This window comes from Eublepharis macularius, chromosome 12 (genome assembly GCF_028583425.1).
Source record: "Eublepharis macularius isolate TG4126 chromosome 12, MPM_Emac_v1.0, whole genome shotgun sequence".
In the NCBI taxonomy this organism is placed as follows: Eukaryota; Metazoa; Chordata; class Lepidosauria; order Squamata; family Eublepharidae; genus Eublepharis; species Eublepharis macularius.
This window is the reverse complement of record NC_072801.1, coordinates 29,851,987-29,874,189: the sequence shown is the minus strand read 5'-3', so window position 1 is coordinate 29,874,189 and position 22,203 is coordinate 29,851,987. Positions and strand designations below refer to the sequence as shown.

Sequence of the window (22,203 nt, the reverse complement as noted above, 5' to 3'; positions counted from 1 at the left end):
CTGATTTGTGATCAGCCATGCAGCCTGCATGATCAGGATGGGGGATTGGGGAGAACAAAGACTGCTGAAATTAATAAAAGCAATAATGAACCTCCTCAGTACAGTGGATGACTGACCACATGGGAAGATGCTGAGCAAAATTATTGTTACAGATGGTCTAGATGCAGATTATTAAACTGGGCCCTCCTGGACCCCAAGCAAGGGCAGGTGCAATCTGTCACTGCACAGCAAAGGATGAACCTGGCCTGGCCTCATCCTGTCTGGCAAGGGACATGCCCAGCCTTATCCTACCTGATCTGGGGAATGATGTGCCTGGCCTCACCCTACCCAGTTAAGCACAGGGAAGGAAGCATGTGGCCTTGCTCAGTGCATCTTGGGGAAGGATGCGCTCAGCCTCACCCCGGCCAGCATGGTGTGGGGGGAAATGCCTAGCACAGCATGTAGCATGGTGAAGGACATGCTTATTCCAAAGAAGGACATACATGGCCAAGCAAAGGAGATGCCCGGCCAAATTGCACATGGCATGGGGCTTACTAGGTAGGCCTTTTCTCCCACCTCCTTTTATGGGTGGAGCATTTTCCAGGACCATTTTTCATCTCATTCTTCCCTGTTTAAATGATAATATTTCAGTAGTTTAAATGGTTGCTTTTTAAAGCGAAATTTGCATCCCTAGTGTAACAGTCAACCAGCATGTGTGGCATTAGTACATTCAAGCCCTCTCTCCCATTTCCTACCTGGGTTCTTAGGGAGATGACAGGAATGCCTTCTGTGGGCGTGCAGTTGTGCACTCTTGTTGCATGCCTGTGGCCCTTGCCTTGGAGAAGGCTACTCCTCCTTAGGCCCTGAGGTCTTGCTTGGAAGAGGCCTTGGGCTTTCTGCTAGGGTTACTTCTGCCATACAAGTTGTGGAGGCAGAAAAGTGATTTGGTTGTCATGATCATGGTTCTTTGCCCATTTTATTGTATTATATTAAATGTACTGCAGTGTATGCCAATACAGTGTTCTGCTGACAAGAACTTAATTTATAAAATCTGACCACTTTTATAAGGCAAAAAAGATGCATGTCTTTGTAAAGTAGATCCTGCTGTTTTTTAAACACCTCTGTTGTTAAAAATGATCTGGCAGGTTCATGTAAGAATGGCGGTGGGGGCATTTGCACAGCCAGTGTGAGATTAATGATAATTCTGTTCGGAATATTTGCCAGGAACTCCAACAGAGCTTGGAATTGGATGTAAGCCAGAACAGGATGGAGAAAGATTGGGTGGCTGCTGCCCCTCATGAATTATCTGGTGAGGAGGACTCTGAGACTGTGGAAGAGGAGGTGTCTGCTCAACCCTTGGAAGAGTCACTTGAAGTTTCCCAAGAGAGCCCCAAGTCCTTTCTCCAGGCTATAGCCACCTTTCCAGTGGCTGGAAGATACAGCAGCTTGGCTGCTGAATCTCATAATGTGCTGGAATCCAGCACAAGTAAGTCCAATATTTTACTAGCTCTGTAATAATACCGTAGATTCCTTGAGAGAGGTCTTCAAAATCAGAGGTTTCTTTAGACCACAAGCTGTTGTATCACCTCTAAAGGAAAAAGAGAATATTTTTATGCAACTAGAAAATAAATCAGTAGAGCATCTTGAAGCTTTGGTAGTTTCAGGTAAAGTAAAATAAATGTTAGCATTGTTATTGTTCTATTGTTGCCCTATGTCACCTGATGGGTTTGGGGTGGCATGTTGTAATTATCCTTGTCTGCTACAATGCTCTGCTTCTGCATGATCCAGAAATGTATGCTGTTGGCAGCATTAGAAGTCTGCCTTTGATGCCAAACGTGAGGGAGCCTGTCGGATACTGGAAGTGAGGAGCGACTGCAGAGCACTTGGGGGCCCTGCATGTGCTATACAACCTGCTTGTCTTTCCCTTCATCTGCAGACCTGCTTTCTCTCAGCAACATTTTCTACATTCAGCTGAACTTGGCATCTTTTTGGTTCGGTTTTTCTGCAGGCTTGAAGAAGGAGCAAGTTCTTTCTGCAAAAACAAGGGAGAATGCTGAAACCTGCATCCTGACCAAGCCTGTGATGGTCAAAAGTCAAAACATTTGTCCGCCCTCTGGTGGGTGTTTGCACCAGGAAGAACAGAAAACAACCCCCTCCAGTAAGGGAGATGCTATTCTCCACCCCTTCTGCACCTTATAGCAGCACTAGGAGCTTCAGAGCAAGCACCAGCTGAGATGAAGGCCTGTGGCCTTCATTGCATTTCTTTGGTGGGCCTTTGCCTGCAGGGAGCCTCTGTTTCTCTGCTGACATGTTTTCATAAGAGGACCATCCAGTGGAGCCTGGCTGTTCGAAATGAGTTTGCAAAAGCTGTCTCTAGTAACCAAACAACCTCCTCTTGCTCAGGCCTACCATCCGCTTGTTCTGTCTCAACTTCCCAAGATCCCCAGGTCACTGTGCTTCTGCTGCTGCTGCTTCCTTTTCCATCTTCAACAGCAAATCTGGTAGATCCCAGGCTTTCTGGTGCATCAACCACCAATTATGGATCCTTATCATTAGAGAATGCCTTTCCACATTGTTTGTAAACCTCTTGAATGGTGGCATTATTAAGGCTGGGTTTTTTTCCTCCTAGCTGTGTCTGGGATCTGTTTCTGACCGACTGTGGTCCACTGGATCATTTTTATTATTTATTTTCTTACAGTCCATGGCCAGAGGGAAAAAAGATAGAAAGCACAAAAGCAAGCAAAATATAACGTACAAAATAGAACAAATCTGGACACTAATACATAACATCAAAAACAAACACTTATTTACAATATTAAGAAAAGTCCACCAGGACCAATCAAAACTAAGGATGTAATAGTGTGATGCTTAACCAGAAGGCCAGTATATATCGTAGAGCATCTAGCATTTAAATCAGGACTAACAGCAGGTGTCGATAAAAATTTACACAGACTCAAACCAAGTATGACTAAGTTATAGTATTGGATATTGCAATCAGTTCTTCATCAGCATTGCCTGGAGAGCAAAACTTGGCTACTTGCTGATTAACCTCTGAACTTCCGTCGGACAGAAACATATTTATGCTGGCTGAATCAGAAATGTCTGTAGATCATTCAAGTAGTAGTAGGATATATACAGAGCAGATCACAATGTAAAGGGGACAATGAAAAAAAACATGCGCCGTCGTCTCTGTCTCACCACTATTGCATGGGCAGAGTCTCTGCCCATGGGATCTTCCGATATCTGCCCTCGATGATTGTAGATGGCAGAGTGGAAAATCTTGCAAGGGTAAAGGCTCTTCTTCGGTTATTATTTTCCAGAGTATATAAGTAGGTAGCCGGAATAAAAAGATAAATCTCTTTGAGGTGTTACAATATAGTTAGGAGATCTTGAAATATCAGATTGACGTTCAATGTCTACAGCTCTCTGCCTCAAAGCTTGTCTAGCTAGGTCTCCACCCATCTGAAGGAGAGCTGAAGAAGAGAATCTGAGCTGTGCAATGCTCACTTGGACGGATCATGGAAAGTTGAAACAGCCAAGTCTTCCTCCTCCGTTGCAGTGTTTCTGCTGCTCTTGAGCTTTGTCTTGTTTGGCAGCTCTTTTTGTCCTTCTTCCTGAAATAACAGAATTTTACCTTGGTCTGTTCTCCTGCTGCTTGGCCTGCTCTCTGTTCTACATGGGGCCAAGCAGGTTTTTAGTCAGTGGAGTGTGGCTGATGCCAAATTGTCAGTGATTCTCTGGAGGACTATTTTGCCCTCTCTAGCAGCTGGGGGTGGGAAGGCTAGGCACTTGCTCCTTGAAAGTTCTGCACTTTCTGTTCCATGTGGTATTAAACTGGGTCTGCACTTTCCTGCATCCTGGATGTCTCTTTTGAGAATTTCTTATCAGGTGGCTCTATTTCTGCCTCTACATATCCATTTTAGCTTTAGTGTGGGGATGTCTGTGATAAGATTCTGTACTATAAAAAATAATCAAAGGATATCTTGCTGTTTTGGATGTTAGGACTAGTAAGACAAACAGAAAATCCACTCTCTGCAATTCAAAAGAATGCATGCAAGAAGAAGGACCCTGCGCACTCTACCTCCTTTGTCCTGAAAGCCATGCAAGCAGAAAATGAAACTCTTCAGAAGGAGATCCTCTGCAGGCACCAGGAGGCTTCAGTGGGCTCCCAGTGTGCTGAGCTGCAGCAACCAATCTCTGCAGAGGTCAGTGACAGACATGGTTTCTGTTCTGCAAAGTAGGCCAGCCCAAGATGAACTTCCCTTTTCTAGCCCCGTCTGTTAAATTGACCATGCGTGCAATGTTCCAAGCCTCTCAGTGCTTTCAAGGACTGCTCTCCCCAGTGGGATTCAGTTGTGGAAGCTGAGTTGGTTTTCCCCCCGGCTTGAATGTATGAGCAAGAAGGCCCCAGACCCCAGTGGCTTAAGGGGGAAGGCTACTAGTCTGGGACTTATTAGAGTGGAGAGAATAAGCAGTTACGGGAAAAAATAAAAACAGTTCTTCAGGAGGCAAAAGGCAAACATTGCCGGTGTTTGATTTGAAATCCAGTGCAAGTCTGCCAGCAGAAAGAATATCCTTATCTGTTACTGGATCTGCCACCTGGCAGACATGATGCTCCTCACATAAAGGATCTGAGAGACTAAGGAAGTACTTCAGAAGTTTAGCAAATGTCTTCTGCTCAGTGAGCAGAGCCCAGCACATCCTTGAAGGGATTATTTTTCTGTACCTGTCCCTGGTTGTCTTTCCTAACTGAAGAGCAAGCTAAGGGCAGGTTGCCTAGGGCTCTCTTTGTGCCTCCTTTGTTCATTTAAACTCTGATCAACCTAAATCAAGCCTCTCCAGACATCCAGAATTAGAAAAAAATGGTAACACTGCACATAGAAACGTACCCAAATTGTAATAGAAATGGTTGAGCTTTAACCAGATGTTCTGGTGACTGGATCCAGAGAGCTTAGGAAAGGCATAAAGCCATCCCTTCATGCGAGAAGGCCCTCAAAGCCTTTTGGGATATTGGGCATTTTCTGGGCCAAGTGGTAAGGTTGACAGAGATATCTGAGGAGCCCAAACTAGGGAGATCCAAGGCTTTCTGGTGCATCAACCACCAATTATGGATCCTTATCATTAGAGAAGAAATGTATAGGGAGGCAGAACATGGTCAGCCTGGTGCTTTTTCCTCATCCCTTTGGAAGGGGCTTTTGCACAGTAGAGAGCAGCAAACTGTGAAGTTAGTAGTGTAAGATAGACTATTGGGAATTTTAAGCTGAAAAGGAAGTTAGTCCAGGATCAAGAGGTGCCAAATCTTTTTTAATCACTTCTTTGAATTCAATAAAAAAAAACTCTTCAAAACTCCTTTGAAATATGTCTATTAAGTAGTCAGTTTTTAAGTATTTCATTATTCTATATGATTTCATATGATGTCATCACATAATTGCCCATCAATTTAGTCACACTCATCTATTTATTTATTTACAAAAATTTTATATTGCCTTTTGCCCTCATAGGGCAACCAAGGCAGATGTATAGAACACTAATAGATACTGTTACTACGTAGTCTTTTTTGACTGTCGAATTGCTGTTTTATTAATGTTTTCCATATATTGTAATACTTTTGCTGTTGTTATTTATAAAAATTGTAAATAAATAAATAGTACTTTTTAAAAAAGAGAGAATGAGAGAGGAAACTCGTTCAGCTGCCAGGACCCTTGAAAATGTGATATAAGCTGCTCCTGTGTGTGTGTGGGGGGGGTATTCACACAAGTTCTGCCATCTGCTGCTGCTGCTCCCACAGGGAAGAAAGGAAAGATGTTTGCCAGTACAAGTTGTGCCTGCCAAGGGACAGCTTGGGGGCACTTTTGGCTCTTTGCTGTTAAACAAGCAGCTTGCCCATCTCTTCACTGTTTAAACTGATTGTGGTCCAAGCTCTCTGAAGGGATTTTCCCCCTCTCTCCTGCACAGTTGCTGTCACCATCTGCTTCTGCAGCCACCAAGACTCCCCCAAAGCAACTGGAAGGAAGAGTAATCTCCACAGCCATCAACAGGATTGGCCTCTTGGAAAACAGGTGGCTAAGGGGGTTATTTACAAACAATCCTTCCTTGCACTGTTAAGTGGCAGTTTGAATGTGATAATATTTTTCACTTCATGTAAATGCATGTGTCCAAGTGACTATTCCTGTCATCTTGTTTAATAACCCTCTCCCTGCATCCGGTCCTCTTAGAATTCTGTCCACATAAGGGTAAGGCAAGTAGGAGGGAATATAAATGCCATTGCAGATGACTCCTCTAGAATGGGTGAGTGTGCATATGGCATGGTTGGAGCAGTCTTGGGCTTGGAGGTATGTTGCTTAGGCTGCTGGTTGGCATGGCTGGTAGCTGTGGCAGTTCTAGGGCTGGGTTGTATTGGGTGAGCAGGTCAGAATGAGGCAGCCCAGTATGGCAGAGAGTGTGAGATACTGCTTGCCAGTTCAGTTCCTGGGAATGTAACTCACAAAAAGTTTTCTTGGAACAGGGCCTAAATAATTGCTTGGTTGGCCATTATGTCAGTTTCCCAGTAGAATCTTGTGTGATTGCTCACATCTCACCTGTCACCCAACCAAGAGAGTCTGAACCTTTCAAAGCAGCTGGATGGCACCTTTTTTGGTCTAACAGATCATCCGGTATTTGTGTTGGGTTCCCCCTCTCCAGTTTGCTTAAATGTTGATCTCCCTTTTTCAGGCCACAGAAGAAGCTTTTGAAAGTGCTGCAAGAGATCGAGAGGCCATCGGCCTGCCATGACCCTGCAGTTCTAGGTTCTGTCCAGCCACAGCCTCAACTTCTGGTATGAATTTTTTAGTTACATAAAGCACAGCGTTGTAATCCTTTTATCGTCAATAGAGATGGGCATGAAACGAACCTCAGAACAAAATTCCGTATGGAACGGCCAGTTTGTTTGAAGAGAAACATGCGTTCTGTGGGACCATGTTTTTCCGGAACAAACTAATTTTTCCAGCTGTTCAGTGGCCGGTTCGGAGTTTCACAGACCCCGCGCGGGTTTCAGCCCATCGGCTGAACCCAGCACGGGGTCTGTGAAACCGACAGCCCCTTTCTCCTGCTGTCTGGGCTGTCAGTTTTAAAGACCCCGCACTGGTTCCAGCGTGGGGTCTTTGAAAGTGACAGGCCAGGCAGCAGGAGAAAGAGGCTGTCAGTTTCACAGACCCCGTGGCTGAACCCAGTGCGGGGGCTGTAAAACTGACAGCCCCTTTCTCCCGCTGCTTGAGCAGCGGAAGAAAGGAGCTGTCTGTTTCAAACACCCCACACCGGCTTCAGCAGCCGGTGCGGTTGAAATGCCATAAACCACGAACCAATGCTTGAACTGGGAAAAGATCAGAAGTTCGTGGTTTGAGGTTCCGTGGAATGCCCCGAACCACAAATCATGTGGTTCCTTTTTTTTTTTTTTTTTTTGGTTCATGCCCATGTCTAATCATTAAGCTTAGTGAGAACTGGAGGGTTGACAGTAAGAGTCCAGCAGGCCTTTGAACCCTGGGCTTGGGGGCCCAGGGGTCCTGCCCTATTGCTAAGTTAATAGGGAGAGCTTTAGAAACAGGACCATTCTTGTGTTAGAGCTTCCAACCCTGGTGAAAATGCCCCTTCTCTGATATGAACGTTTGCCAGGAAATTGTTGAATAGCATCAGTTAATACTGTTGTAGCTGCAATTTGCTCTGGGTATAGCGCTAAGCAGAGATGAAAAAAGAAGGGGCTTTTCTGTGTCAGCCTTTGGAGCTCTGCCTTTACCCTGCAATGAGCCCCAAATGTGCACTGCCCAGGTGTGGCCTCCATGTGTCCTTGACTCTTGTGTTCATTATAAGTATCTCTTTGTCCTTTTAGGACCAAATGGAATTGGGACGAGACGTCCAGGATGCCATTTATGTCACCCTGGAGATCCTCTCCAACTGGGGGAATTCACAGAGGGTGGGCCTGACAGAAGTGGAATTCTTTGACCTGCATAATGGGAAAGTATTTGTCTCTCCTCATGATGTGGACATCAGACATGCTGACTCACCCAGAGACCTCTGCTGTTTGGTCAACAGGGACCTGCACGTAAGTCCCCATGACTGCCCTCCTGTTTCAGCAAATCTTTTCTGTATCCTACTTCTTAATGGAGAGCCGAAGACCACCATTTGCTGGCCTTCTAGGAAACATGTGAACCATCCAGTTTATTGGGATTTGGCCCTTCAGCACATTTGTGTTTTTATGCCTCTGCTGGTTGGGCCAGGTGACAGCTGCTGCAGGAAGGACCAAAGGGCTTGCAGTGTGGCAAGCATAGGCTTCATTCCATTCCTCACAGACAACAGAGTGGGTTGTTTGGTTTAAGTGATTTTTTAAAAAAAATTCTGCAAGCTGGTTTGGGTCCCTTTGGGGGGAAGAACAGTATAAAGATAAATTGCCAAGGCCCAGGGGCCAAGATGGAGGCCCTCTCTTGCTTAGCAGAGGCACAGATGCTGGGCATGCAATGGAGCTGTGTGGGAGCCTTTGAAAAGGCTTTACAGCTCCTTTGTCTGTAATGTTCAGCCCCAGTGGTACCTTTGGTGCCTTTGAGAAACATTTGAATGCCAGCCAGGTGGCCTAAAGGCCTGAAAGAAGGCAGCCTTTGCCTGAAAGAAGGCAGCCAGAAACACCAACTTCTCTTGGAGATCCTGCCTCTTAATCTGTACGTAAACGTTCTGTGGAGATCTTGACATGCTGTAAAGCTGATTAATTTACTTAGACTGTCCTTCTGTTGTCTATATGTCATGGCAAGCCTCTTTCCAGAGGCTGCAGCTTGCTTGCTCTGCCAGTTTGAATGCTGAGGGTGCCTTAGCCTTTCAGCTGTCCTTGGTGAGAGCTTCTTCTTCCTTGTCTTGCAGGTTAGCAAAGAACATAGTCCTTGGACATGCCGTTTCCAGCCACCGGTGCAGCTGTATTTTGTGCTCCGAAATCCCAGCCTATCAGGTGACTTTGGGATATCCAGGATCAGGATTTGGAATTATTACACACCTCTTCTTGGCGTAAGCAACAGCTTCTTCCTTGGGGCCTCTTTCAGCATTTCCTAATTGTAAAGGAAACCTTTGCCATTCTTTCCTCATGGGGAGGAAGAGGAGCCAGGCAAATGGAGGATAAATTAATGACTGTTTATTCTTGTTGTGGTTGCCTTAAATTCAGTGCCTCAGAAGTGCTTTTGCTAGACCTTTGAAACAAGATTAGAATTATTTGAGTTGTTACGGTGTCTTCAGAACTGCCAAAAAAGCAAGCAGAGCTTTGAGTAGGATTCCTTGATGTGGGGCCATTAGATTTATTCTGTTTCGATTTTGTTTGCATCATGATCAAACAGAGAGAAGTTCACAGGGAAAGAGTTACTTCGCACTGTTGCAAAAAAGCCTGCTTGTTGCTGCAGCTGAGATCCAGCTGGCCAATCTGCTGCACACATAGAATTGGTTACATACTAAGCCGACAGGCATAACAATGTCATTACATCTCTTTGGTGTATCAAATGCCATGTTCCATGGCAGATGGCAGCTAATTCCCAGTCCGGAAACGCTCTCAGAAGATTGTTTTAGAAAGCATACTGAGATGACTTGTTCAGAACAACTCCAGGTACTGAGTCAAAGAGGATTTTTCTTGCTGGATTATAGATGAGATCACCTCTGGCTTCTTTTATTGTCATCTGTGCTTTTTGAGATGCTCATATAGAAGCACCAATATTTGGGAAATATATGCTGTGAACCCCAAGAGAACTGTGGAAAACTCTTGCAACTTTCTGAGCTTCTAAAAGAAACTGAATTGGGTATGCTGAGGTAGGCTTAATGGGCCATCAATCCAGGCTGTGGAACTGTGAGATTGTCTAAAGTGGTATAAGAGACTGGAGGAATTAGTGGCAAAGATTGCAGAAAAACAGTTGGCTGTGATGCACTTCCTCAGCACCCAGCATTTCTAACTCTTGGAAATCCAATCTTATATGGATTGAAATTAAAATGCTTGGCCTACTTTAAAAAAACATTCTGTTTGAACGGCGTCTATGTTTATGTATTGCCATTTGGGCTTCTCAAGAAAGAAGGAAAGACATTCATTGAATAAAAAAGTAGCTGATGTTTCATCACTATTTGTTTGTGTTCCTTCAGGATCTCAATATAGGAGCAAGAAATGTAACTGTCTATGTTGACGGAACCCTGGTCTTTGCTGGAGAATTGCAAAAAAGCTGTGGCAATACTGATACTGATGACAGTACTACTATTGACCTCCAGAAGAGCAGCATCCTTTCTCCTAAAGAAAGGGAAGGAAGGGTTTGGAACCAGGAGCCAGGCAAGCTGTTGTTAAATCTGAACTCTTCTGCAGAAGAAAATTGCCCCAAAGAAAAGGTGACCCCCATCGGTCTTGTTAAGGCAGAAGAGCGCTCCCACATGCCATCAGACTCCATTTCCTTGGAAAATTTTAAGAGTCCTTCCTCTCCAGAGATCCCAGAGCCTGTCCATTGTGAGGATGAATTTTCTCTGAGCGAACAAATGGACAAACTCTCAGGCAGAAAAATGACTCAAATTCTGCCCTCTTCTTATGCAAGCGAAAAGAGCAAAGCAAGCACTGTTACGGAAAAGCTGCCTTTGTGGTTTGAATCAGCTTCCCCTTTGGACCTCAGAGTCCAACTGTCCTCTGGGAACATGAAGAGGGTTTCTCTAGAAACAACAGGTGAGAACTCGCACCTCTATCTAGCTGAGTTTGAGAGAGGCTGCGGTGGGGCTGCAGGTGCTGATGTGAAGCCACCAACAATAGCTAGAAGGGAGTCCGCTGCGGACTTGGACTTTCTAAATCTGCTGTCCTGCAAGTTTGGTGGCATACCTGAGCATGTCCCTCTAGGGAGAAATAGAGGAAAGGAAGAATTCAGCAATGACTCTTGTGGAGATGAAGCTCTCTGTGACAAAGGTAAGAGATTTCATGACCGTGTGCCTTCCTGTTGTCAGCTGGCCAGCCAGGCCACACAAGGATTTGAGCTGAACTGATTTTCAGGAGGAAAAAATGGCAATCGCCACATGGGGGATTAGGGTGGAATAGATGGGCCTCACAGCTTCTCACTCTGCCTATGAAAGTTTGTGACTGCGTGCTAGAGCGTTCATGAACACACCTGTGTATAGCTCTCTCATGCCTGGAGCACACTTTACAGCTGTCCCAGAGAAGCTACCAAAATTGCCATCCCCTTGGCCAACTGTTCACCTTTCAGCTGTACCACTCAGATGACTGATCTTACACAGACAGTCTCTAACATCTCTGGGAAAGATCATCAGGGGAATTTGGAGTGAGGTACCACTAATATTTACTTACAATATTTATATCCCACCTTTCTGCCCAGTCATGGCCAGCAATATGCAGATTTATTTCTCTGTAACAGCTGAGTTGGCTCAGCTGAACTTCCTTCCTGAGTCCTGAACTTCCCTGCCTAGAGAAGATAATGGGGTGGATATGGGGCAATAAACTGAAGCTCAAACCAGATAAGAATTGAGGTTTCTGGTCAGTGAGAGAGCCTCTGGAGGACTGCAGATTCAGGCTGTCCTAGAGGGAGTTGTACTCCCCCTAAAGAAGCTGGTTTGCTCAGGTCTTCTCCATCGCAAATAGTGCATTTTTGTCAGCTTTGGCTGATAACTCCAGTTATGGCGATTCCTTAAAAAGCGTGATCTGTTCACAAGTGATCCATGCTCTGATTACATGTATGTTAGGTTACTATAATGCTGTCTGCCCAGGACTGCCTCTGCAAATGGTCCAGTAATTTGTTGGTCCAAAATGTGGCAGCCAGGGTATCAGATTTCTGCTTGTTTGCAAATCTGCATTTGCATACCCTATTGCATTATTTATTGAATGTCTCAGCCATTGCTGATATTGACTTACACTATGTAATTTGCCTTGAGTCTGAATGAGAAGTGTGGACTATAAATAATGTAAATTCTTAAATAAATGAATATTGTCAGGGACGGGGAGCAGAGATGGTATTATCCCTGAACTGAAAGATCTGTGTTGGCTGTTCCTGATCTTTGAGGCCCTAAATGGATTGCGGTCAGAGTCCTTGAATGGCTGCCTCCTTCCATACCATCCAGGCCACCAGCGAAGATATTCACAAGCCCTGCTTTTTGCTCCCCTGCTTGCAGATGGGAGGTGGATGGCAGTCAGAGACAGGGCATTTTCAGCAGTAGCACCCTTACCTGTGGGGAATGCCTTTCCTCCTTATGCCTTATTATAATTACTTACTTTCATGTGCCAGGCCAAAAGGTTTTTTTTATCCCAACTTTTATTTAAGGAATTGATCTTTCAGCATTGTTTTTATAATCTGCTTCCAGCCAGAGAACTGTTTGACGAGGCTCATTTTAAGCTGTTAACTGTTTGATGTTGTTTTAATGCTCTGGCTGGGTTTTTAATGATGGGTTTTTATAATTTATTAATTGTTAACTTTCATAGTATTGATGAGTGTTGAGTATGGAGAAGCAGTGTTGAAATTTTCTAAATAAATGCATCATGCCATGCTGTTGGTGCAAATGTTAAGGTTTGGTGGTGGCCTCCATATAGTTAGACATGCTAAATGTTGCTGGACCAACTGTAGCACTGTTCACATGGACACCGCTTTTAGTGAGTCTCCTTATCCTGAAGCATGGTATGTCTCAGTTGATCTATGGATATGTCTATATGCATGTGTGTAAAGAGACAGCCAACCCCATCTTTGCTTCAGGAGGCTCAGCTGAGTGATTTTCAGTCACTTCCAGTTCTATTGCTATGTGAGTAAATGAACTGGAAGCCCTATTCCCTCTTGCTCCAAGAGCTTTAAAGAGTCCCATTGTTGTCCTGGGTCTCTGCCTGGCAAGGTTATCCCTTTCCCTTACTCTCAGGGGTATCCGCTTCTCTCTGGGTAGTATCTGCTGCCACCAAGAAATATGAAAGAGTATCTCCCACTGGAAGGATTTGTACTTCCAGCACTTTATACTGTGTTGCAGTTTAAGCGCTCCACCTGCTTGCCATAACTCTCACTTTGCTCCTCTTAGCTAGCACTGGAATGATCAATCAGAGTTTCGTACTTTCACGCCTCAGGTGTGGTGAACTCGACCACTGCCCCTCCTCTTTACTACTCTTTGGAGAGTGGGACCAAATTAGGCATGGTATGCTTAGCTGCTGTAGCATAGCGGTTAAGTGACTGGGCTCCAAGCCAGCACTCTGCTAGTTCGACTCCCACTACTGCAGTGAACTCTGCAAGTGGCCTTGGGTAAGCCGCTCATCTCAGCCCCAGCTCCCCAGCTGTATTGTGGGGATAATAACAACACGGGCTTTGTTAACCACTTTGAGTGTGGCACTAATCCATCCAGAAGAGCTGTATATAAGCACAGTTATTATTGTTATTATAATTACAGATATTAGGCTTCCAACATTCAAAATATAGGGAAGTTTAATGAACAAATAAAATGTGCATATATGATCTGTACAAAGCTCAGACGGAGCAAGCTTATAAAGTAAAGGTGAAAACACATGGTCTTCTAACCCTAGTTTTAGACATACCGTAACTATAGTGTTTTTAGAATAGGCTGTTAACTCCTGAGGTTACAGCAATTTAAGAGCTCTCCATTTACTGTTTTCCGGTTTAGAAACTTTTATGAGGTACATAAGACCAGTCTATATTAGGAGGTCCTAAACCATTCTGTTTCCTGTGCTCGTGTTCTCTTTTTTAGGGAGGTATTTTATCCTATATAAAACCTTTAATAAGATTCTGTTATCTTGCGAGGAATAGATGATACCTGCTGATTTAGTTGCATTCATTCTTTCAATGGAAGGGATGTGACTATATGAGATAAAATTGACATCCCTGTCCATCATGTTCCATGGGACTGTCAAACCCATGTGACTGTGGTCTTTAGCTATATTTTTAAAGCCTTTTAAAGAGGATTTCACAACCAAACAGCTGGCCAATTGTGCCTTGTGCCAGCTAAGTCTTGGTGGGAACTGAGTTGTATGTGGTTTTTCCTTTGCTGGTCCAGCAGTCAGAAGGGCTCCTACCTTGCGTTTGCTCACAAAATGTTTTATGAATGTAGCCTGTCCTAGGTCTAGGGGCACAAAGGTTGTGTGCTAGTGTCCTGTACCTTCCCCATGCTCTCTGATGGCATTTGGGAGCCACTGCATAAACTCAGAGGTTTTTGTACAAAGATTTGGCAGAGAAAGTCCTCATGGTTAACTGTGCCAGTTCCTGTCTGAATTCCCTTTCAGGTGATGAGCCTCTGTCTGCCAAGGGCCCAAGGCCTTCTCGAGCCAAGTGGGGCAGTGCCCAGGAGCATGCTCTGCAGGAGTCATGGAATTCTCTCCAGAAGTTCAATCATTCTCACCGCGGTCGAATCTCCAACATGGATTTCCAAGGGGATATTTTTGATGAATTTCTCCATCAGCAGAAAATCAGCCGGCAAGGAGATCAGCCATTTAAGATAAAAGATCCTGGTTCCCTAGTGCTGCCAAAAGGGCAGGAAGGACAAATTTGCCTGGAGCTAGAGGATGGGAATGATTTTAAAATCCCAGTCTTGCCTTATGGGCAGTATTTGAAAATAGACATCAGGTCTACCTGGGGAGACCGGCACTATGTTGGTCTTAACGGGATCGAACTGTTTAGCTCTGAAGGCGAACCTATTCAGATTGCCAAAATCAAAGCCAACCCACCTGATATCAACATTTTACCAGCCTATGGCAAAGACCCCAGAGTGGTGGCCAATTTACTGGATGGGGTGAATAGGACCCAAGATGACATGCATCTCTGGCTGGCTCCCTTCACCCTTGGGAAGTCCCACTCCATCTCTTTGGATTTTGTGAAGCCTTGTGCAGTGGCTATGATTCGGATTTGGAATTATAACAAGTCTCGCATCCACTCTTTCCGAGGTGTAAAGGATATCACCATACTTCTGGATGAGCAGTGTGTCTTCAAAGGCGAAATTGCCAAGGCTTCCGGGGCACTCTCTGGAGGTGTGCAGAATGTTCTTTCTTCCTTTCTGGTTTGCCTTATTTTGCCTTTCAAAGAAGGCTGGAGGAGGTGACTGCCCTCTTCTCCCCTACCAGCTACTGTTTTTCATTGTTACAGAGCAGTCCTAATGGAGGGTTGTTCATCATTTAAAATGGTTTGGCCTGCTGTTTTGGCATGAAAATAGAAAGTAAATTCTTCTGTGGCTTTGTGTCCTGCAATCCCTCAAAAGAGGTTTCCTGTCCCACAGCCACACCCCCATCTTGACAGCAGCAGGCTTTCAATGCCCTTCTAGAGAGGTCTCCTCTCTGCCCCAGTCAGATCTCTCATATTTCCCTTTGTTCCCGTCCTTGCACACACGCTGTCTCTCTATCACATAAACCCCTCAGATATTTTCCCCTTTGAGCTATTTCCTATCCCAAGACTGCCCTTGCCCTAAATCCTTCTCCCACAAAACCTATTAGGCCTTTCCCGAACCTCTCTAAGCTGCTTTCTTGCCTTTCTTGTGTCTTCCACTGATGGTTCCTCTCCTCCCTTCTGTCTGTCTTTCAAGAAATGAGTTGCCTCAGTGATCTGCATGTTACCTGCTGCACTGCTAGTGTTAAATAAGTGCTGGAAAGAGGAGACATGGAGCTCTCAGTCTCCAGCAGGGGCTGTGTGAGCCCCCTCCTCATTGAGTCTTCCTATCTGCCTGCAGAATAAAGGGTGGGGGGAGCTTAGCACTTGGTGTTGTTGACTTGAATGTGTCGTCATGATAGACTTGACAATTTCAGCGCCAGAACAATTTGGAGACACCATTTTGTTCACAACTGATGATGATATTTTGGAAGCCATATTCTGTTATGATGAGTCCTACAAGGAGGAAGCCAAAAATGTGTGCAGCCTGAGGTACGAGGAAGAGCTGAAGAGGCCGAGAACTGCCGATGGGGAGGGGGATGAAAGGCCCTTCACTCAAGCTGGATCAAGGACCAAAGATCAACAGGTAGGGTACCAGTAACAACAATGGGCTCTTGAACGCAGAGCTGGAGATGAGAATAAGAGGGGGCAGCAGTTTCTTTTGTTGAACTGGGAGCTGTCAAAACAAAACTTTAAACATAGCTCAGAATGCAGGATTGTGCTCCTAAGAGAAGGGAGGGGGGGTACTCTTCTTGCCACCCATGGCACCCCCTATTCCTTTCTCCTGTTGTTTTTGGACAAAGTCGCCCACAGTACTTCCTCTAACCTTGAAGAGAAGGGGGGTATGTCCAAGCGCACTCCTCAGAACATCCTGCGCACAAGTCCGTGTCCTGGAAGTGCTAAGGGAACAGGCTGTTCCAGCATTCCCTTGGAAAAGAATGTAATTCTGACCTTTTTGTAGAGCCAAGAGCAAGCCACTGTGCCTGATTCCATCCCAGAGACGGTAACCAAGGAACCTGGCATTTATACTGGAAAGTGTAAGTCCTTCTCCCCGTCCCCTAAGAGTTCCATGTTGCTTCTGTCATGCCTAACGCTAGAATTTGGAGTCATCCACAAAAATTGGTGGCCAGCTTATTCGGAACATAGGAAATGAAGCATTTCTTCACACATATTAACTTATTCATTAGCTCAAGTGATAGTCGCTAACTTAGATGAACATATAAAAAAAATTGCACATTGGGTGGAAGGTGTATCTACCATGGAATGTCCATTCTCAGGGGCCTCTGATGATCGGATGCTACAGACAGAGCATCTGTCTGTCTTGCTGCTACTGGCTTGTTGCTCTTCTTGGACCTTGGTTTGGCCCAGAACAAGGCAATTCAGCATCCTACATGGCTGCTTTGTTATCCAGTCAGGCACCCCCTACACATTGCCCAGGGAGATCCTTTCATTTTGTGGGATGGCCACCCAAATTCTCCCTAGAGTGACAGTACAAATCTTGTTGTTCATTCTCTGCCTCTATTTAGGTCTTCAGCTGAACTTCACAGCTTCTTGGGGAGATTCACATTATCTTGGACTAACAGGGCTTGAGGTGGTCAGTAAGGGTGGACAAGCTCTACCGTTGTCTTTGGACCAGATCTTCGCCTCTCCTCAGGATCTGAATGACCTTGCAGAATACACTGATGATTCTAGGACCTTAGACAAGTGAGTCCCATGGTGGTCTGGGAGAACAGACATGGCGGCAAGCTCCAGCCCGGCATGTTGTTTAGGTGTACCTTTTTGTTCTTGAAATCTGTTTAAATTGTTTTGGTATGGGAGGAGGGTAAGCCGCTTTGGGTCCCCATTGGAGAGAAAAGCAGGATAGAAATGCCCTAAGTAAATAACAACAACAACAACATTCGATTTATATACTGCCCTTCAGGACAACTTAACACTCAGAGCGGTTTATAATGTGTGTTATGATTATCCCCACAACAATCACCCTGTGAGGTGGATGGGGCTGAGAGAGCTCTGAGAGAGCCGTGACTGACCCAAGGTCACCCAGCTGGCTTCAAGCAGAGCATTGAGGAACCAAATCCAGTTCTCCAGATTAGAGTCCCATCGCTCTTAACCATTACACCAAACTGGCTCTCTTGCTGAGGTTGCTGAGCCCTCTTGTCATGATTCATCCTCTGCAACCTGTTTGTTGAATTTGGTCTGGGTGCTTCTGTGAGAAAAGGCCCAAAGTGGCCCTTAGGCAGCCTAAATCAGGGCTGTCATGCAAAACACTGGGCCCTTAAACATCATGCTCCAGAAGACTGCTTACTTTGTGCAAGGTGTCTAATTTCATCAGCATTAGGTCACGTGAAGCATTGTGGCTTTGGATATATTGCCTGGAAACTATTTGTATCCCCATCTGATTGCAATACCAATTATTTAGGCTTGACAGAACTTTGACCAAGATCAGGGCAAGGCTGAGCAGAAGCAAATTGCCAGGGGATCTTCACAGGTATTCCACTGCACATCTGACCTTCACAGGGCCCTAGCAGCAGCCCTTCCATCTCCCTGCTGCCCTGCTGATACAAGTGCAGGTGAGACCCTGTGGCACTGAGCGTTTTGGGGGTGCTGACACAATTGTTCTTTGGAGTGCTAGAAACATGAGCCACCATTTAGGATTGTGAGAACTGGAGAGAAAGGAAGGCTGCACTCAAGGTCTAACTTGCTGAGTCAGGCCCATCAGAGTTTGCATCATTTACAGGGTTTAATGTTTTTTCATGGAATTTTTATGCAGGCCCATCTGCTTTCTCTTCCCCGACACAATGTGGTTGTCTATTGCGTGCCTTCCTGTGGGCTGTTCTTGCGTGCCAAAAGCTCCTGTCAGGCTGCCTCAGATGGGCTGGTTGTTTTCTTTTAGACTAATAGATGGGACCAACATCACAATGGAAGACAACCACATGTGGCTTATTCCATTCAGCCCTGGAGAAGATCACAGACTTATCATCCAGTTTGCTGAAGCAGAAAATATTGCAGGACTTCGCATCTGGAACTATAATAAATCTCCAGAGGATACATATCGAGGGGTAAGTTGGAAGCAAGGCATCTGGTCAGTTATGTTTGGTGGGCACTCAAAAGGAGGAGCATTAAGGCCGGGCTTTTGTAGTTCTTCACTTGGAGCCATTTCCTTCAGGCCAAAGTGGTCCATGTGTCGCTGGATGGCTGCCACATTTCCCCCCCGGAAGGCTTCCTCATCCGCAAAGGGCCTGGCAACTGTCACTTTGATTTTGCTCAAGAAATCCTTTTTGTGGACTACCTGAAGGGCCTACCAGTTGCTCCAGCATGTGAGAGGTAAGTCACTGTTTCTTCATGCACAGAGACATACATGTGCTGCCTCAGGGCACTGTGGCTGCATTTTTCTTGTTTTTGGCAGAACGGAAATTAAGAAGACGGAACAGGCTAGCATGGACTATGAAGCTCCCTTAATGCCTTCTGGTTGTATCCTTTTGACTAGCATCATGATGCCCACCCACCTCCCCCGTGCCCCCCACTTCTCGTTTTGCCTTGCTGGGCAGTCCTCGGGGTTGATCAAAGCAGGCACAGAGACTGATACTCCCAAGCACCACCCTCCCAGTTCCGCCCCGAGGTCCTGCAGGACGTTTGTGCCCTCCTTTGGAATTCCTTTTGTCTTTGCTTGCACTGTGAATCCCCAAGAGAACTTTGCAGCTCCCCTACCAGAAGGGGATTCACAAGTCCTACCACTATTGTCCGTTTCTGCAAGCACAGCCCTCTTGAAGGGGCCCCTAGAATTAATAAGCCTCTTCTTTCCTCAATATTCTTCTCCAGTCATCTTCCAGTTCCAGCTTCTAACAAGCTGGGGTGATCCATATTACATCGGCTTGAATGGACTGGAGCTGTATAATGAATGTGGAGAGAAGATTTTGCTCAATGAGAACAGTATCCTTTCTGGTGTGATGGAACCCTGGCCAGTGTTTCCGATGGGTGTCGTAAGTGGGAAAGGCTGGGCCGGAGTCTGCTGCTTGCTCATGCACTGGGCCCTTCTGGGGTGCTAGCCTTCAGCCTTGGCTAACTGTCTGCCTGGGATTGGACAAAGGTCCCTCATCGCTCCCCAGGCATGGGCTGCCCTCCTGCTGTTCATTCCTTCCTTGGTGCAGGCTGGCATTGTTCTGTTTAGGGCAAAAGACAATGTGAAGCAACCCAGAAAGCTCAGCTCAAGTGAGAAGAGTCCCTCTTACCCCTCTCTAGACTTGTTCACAGCCTGCTGGCAGAGGCAGGAATTGGCAGGCTTCAGCTCCCTCTTCTCAGAGGCTGCAAGCAGCAGTTTGCATCACTCTGTTTGCCTCTGGCACTTTCCCTGGCAGCAGTCTGTAGCATACATCTCAGGACTCTATGGGATTTACTTCCAAGTAAAGCTGTAACTCTAAAGGTCAGCATAGTCAGATAAGCATCTTGAAGTTCATGAAAGCTGTTTTTAATACCATTAAGAAAAATGCTAGGGAGGATTATGTAGAGAGGTAATCTTTTAGAGAAAGGAACCCCATAAGAAGGACAAAGGAAAATGGGAGGCATCTTAAGAAGCAAGTGAGGGTTCACAAAAAGCGAAAGGATGAGCTGAAAATCAGAAAGGGCCATGTGCAGGAACTGAGAGGAGGGACAGGTCGTGAGAGATGGGGTGTCATGGACTCAGAGGAACAGCACATGCCCAGAATCAGCTGAGCCTGGCAAGGAGTGCTGAGCATCACAGAAAGGGAAGGATCTTTCCCAGGGAGAGGAAGAACTCAGTAAGCCTGCTGCTTAGTGAGATGCTAACTAATGGCAAAGGGAGGTAAAACTGCTCAACTCCTATTTTGCCTCAGTCTTCTCCCCAAAAGAGAACTGTGTGCAACCCTGCCAGAGCGGGGGAATTGTGAAGAGACAGAACTGATACGAGAATGAGTTGCTGCTCAGGGCACACCTAGCTGCCCTGAGCCTGCTGGTGTGGGGAGGGCAGAATATAAATCTAATAAATTAAATAAATGAGAGCAAGTCTCCTGGGCTAGATGAGCTGCATTCTGGGCTTCCAAAGGAACTCACAGAACATCTTGGGAGATTTCTGGAGTACCAGCCAGTGCCATGAGACTGGACAGGGGCAAATGTTGTCCCTGTCTTCAAAATGGGGAAAGGGAGGATCCAGGAAACTACAGAACAGTCAGGGAAGATACTAGAACAGATTATCCAGCAGTCAGTTGGTAATCATCTGGAAAACAATGCGGTGATTAGTAGAAGCCAGAATGGATTTGCCAAGAATAACTCCTGCCAGGATAGGCTTACCACGTTTTTAATCAGGATACATGACTAGTGACTTGTGGGAATGCTGTGGACATAATATATCTTGATTTTACTACAACATTCAAAAAGTCCTTGATGAAAGTTTGGTTAGCAAACAGGTTAAATGTGGGTTAGAGGATAGTACTGTCAGGAGGATTCACAGCTGGCTAGAGAACCATGCTCAGTGTATCTGTGACACTGTATCAGTCTGGAGTGTGGTCTTGAATGAGGTTCTGTCAGTTTCTGTCTCAACGGGCTCTGTACGCTTCTAGTGCTTTGGACAAGAGGTTGTCAAGTTGGTCTGAAACTAACAAAATGAAATGGGATAAACCCAAAGCACTTAGACAAAAAAATGAAATGTACAAGTACAGGATGGGAAGGGAGGAGAATACCTGGGTTGGCGGCAGCACATGTGAAAAGGATCTCAGGATGGCAGCCAATCACAAGCCAAACATGAGTCAGCAGTGTCATCTGGCTGCAAAAATGGCTTATGTGATTTTGGGAGGCATTGATAGATTGCAAAGGGGTAGCCTAGTCTGCTGTAGCACAATGAAGCAGTGGTCCAATGGCGCCTGAAAGACTGAATTTATTCCAGCATCTCTGTCTGTACCAATTCCTTCTCTTTTTCTCCCTCAGTATGATTTTTCTTATAAAAATCTCCAAAATTATTTCCTTCAGCGTAGCTTTTGAAGACACGAGCTCTGACTCACAAAAGTTCCTGCCGGAATAAATGTTGCCGGTCTTTAAGGCGTCACTGGATCTCTGCTTTATTTTGTTGCACAAGAGGCAACTCTGCTACTCTAGGTGGGATCCTATTACACTCTTCCTTCAGAATGACTTTTTCTGATGGAGAAAGAAAGGCTTCTTCTGACAGAGAAAAGTCTGCCTCTTTTGAATGAAGTCTTTCTCCTTCAGAGGAAGGCTTCACTGGAAAAGGGAGTCATAGGATCCAGCCTTCTGAGGTGAAGATCAGCATGCTTTGGGGCATGCTGTGGTTGTTCAGATATTATGCTTGACATTTCGCTTCAGACATTGCAGCTTTCCCAGACAGCGTTAACATTTTAGATGGTGTCTGTGGAGATATCCGTACCCCAGAAAAGCTCATCGATGGGGTGAATGGCACAAACGACGGGAGGCACATGTGGCTTGCGCCAATTCTTCCTGGCTTGGTATGGTTCCATTGTGTTTTCTGCCCCTGCTTATAGCATGTTAGCACTATTTGCCACCTCACACCTGAAAACATCGTTGGGGCTGGACTGGCAACCTCCTTGCTTCCTACAACACGCAGCCAGCTCTTCATAGTTCTGTGCACGTGGAGGCTTAGGCCGGCCCCCATTGGAGCCAGCAGTAGCTAGCAAATCCTGGCTTTCTCCCTGCTAAATCTGGCTTTCAGCTCTGCAGCTGAGTCAAGTCAACTGATATCAGAGCCGTTAACCTTCCTGTCCATAGCAAGACGCTGGAAGAAGCAAGGCAGGGGGAGCACAGAAAGAGGCCAAAGCCAAGAGAGTCTCTGTCGAGGTGAATGATACCCTACGCACAGACTCATCTCATGCAA

The 22,203-nt window shown here is 45.6% G+C and overlaps 1 protein-coding gene across 3 annotated transcripts in view; it reads left to right on the top strand.

Moving 5' to 3' along the window:
* Positions 1-22,203, top strand: part of KATNIP (katanin interacting protein) — a 32,777-nt gene that overhangs the window by 7,496 nt on the left and 3,078 nt on the right. For 2 of the 3 annotated variants that reach the window (XM_054993328.1, XM_054993330.1), the window contains 17 exons: positions 1,204-1,465; positions 1,988-2,137; positions 3,982-4,184; positions 5,935-6,038; positions 6,691-6,793; positions 7,841-8,053; positions 8,860-9,000; positions 10,111-10,906; positions 14,216-14,956; positions 15,725-15,933; positions 16,309-16,384; positions 16,874-17,051; positions 18,241-18,406; positions 18,514-18,671; positions 18,754-18,818; positions 19,167-19,277; positions 21,678-21,817. In XM_054993328.1, coding sequence (XP_054849303.1) covers positions 1,204-1,465; positions 1,988-2,137; positions 3,982-4,184; positions 5,935-6,038; positions 6,691-6,793; positions 7,841-8,053; positions 8,860-9,000; positions 10,111-10,906; positions 14,216-14,956; positions 15,725-15,933; positions 16,309-16,384; positions 16,874-17,051; positions 18,241-18,406; positions 18,514-18,671; positions 18,754-18,818; positions 19,167-19,277; positions 21,678-21,817 — 3,816 coding nt within the window. The remainder of the gene's footprint in view (positions 1-1,203; positions 1,466-1,987; positions 2,138-3,981; positions 4,185-5,934; positions 6,039-6,690; positions 6,794-7,840; positions 8,054-8,859; positions 9,001-10,110; positions 10,907-14,215; positions 14,957-15,724; positions 15,934-16,308; positions 16,385-16,873; positions 17,052-18,240; positions 18,407-18,513; positions 18,672-18,753; positions 18,819-19,166; positions 19,278-21,677; positions 21,818-22,203) is intronic. The other variant, XM_054993329.1, reaches the window with a different exon arrangement.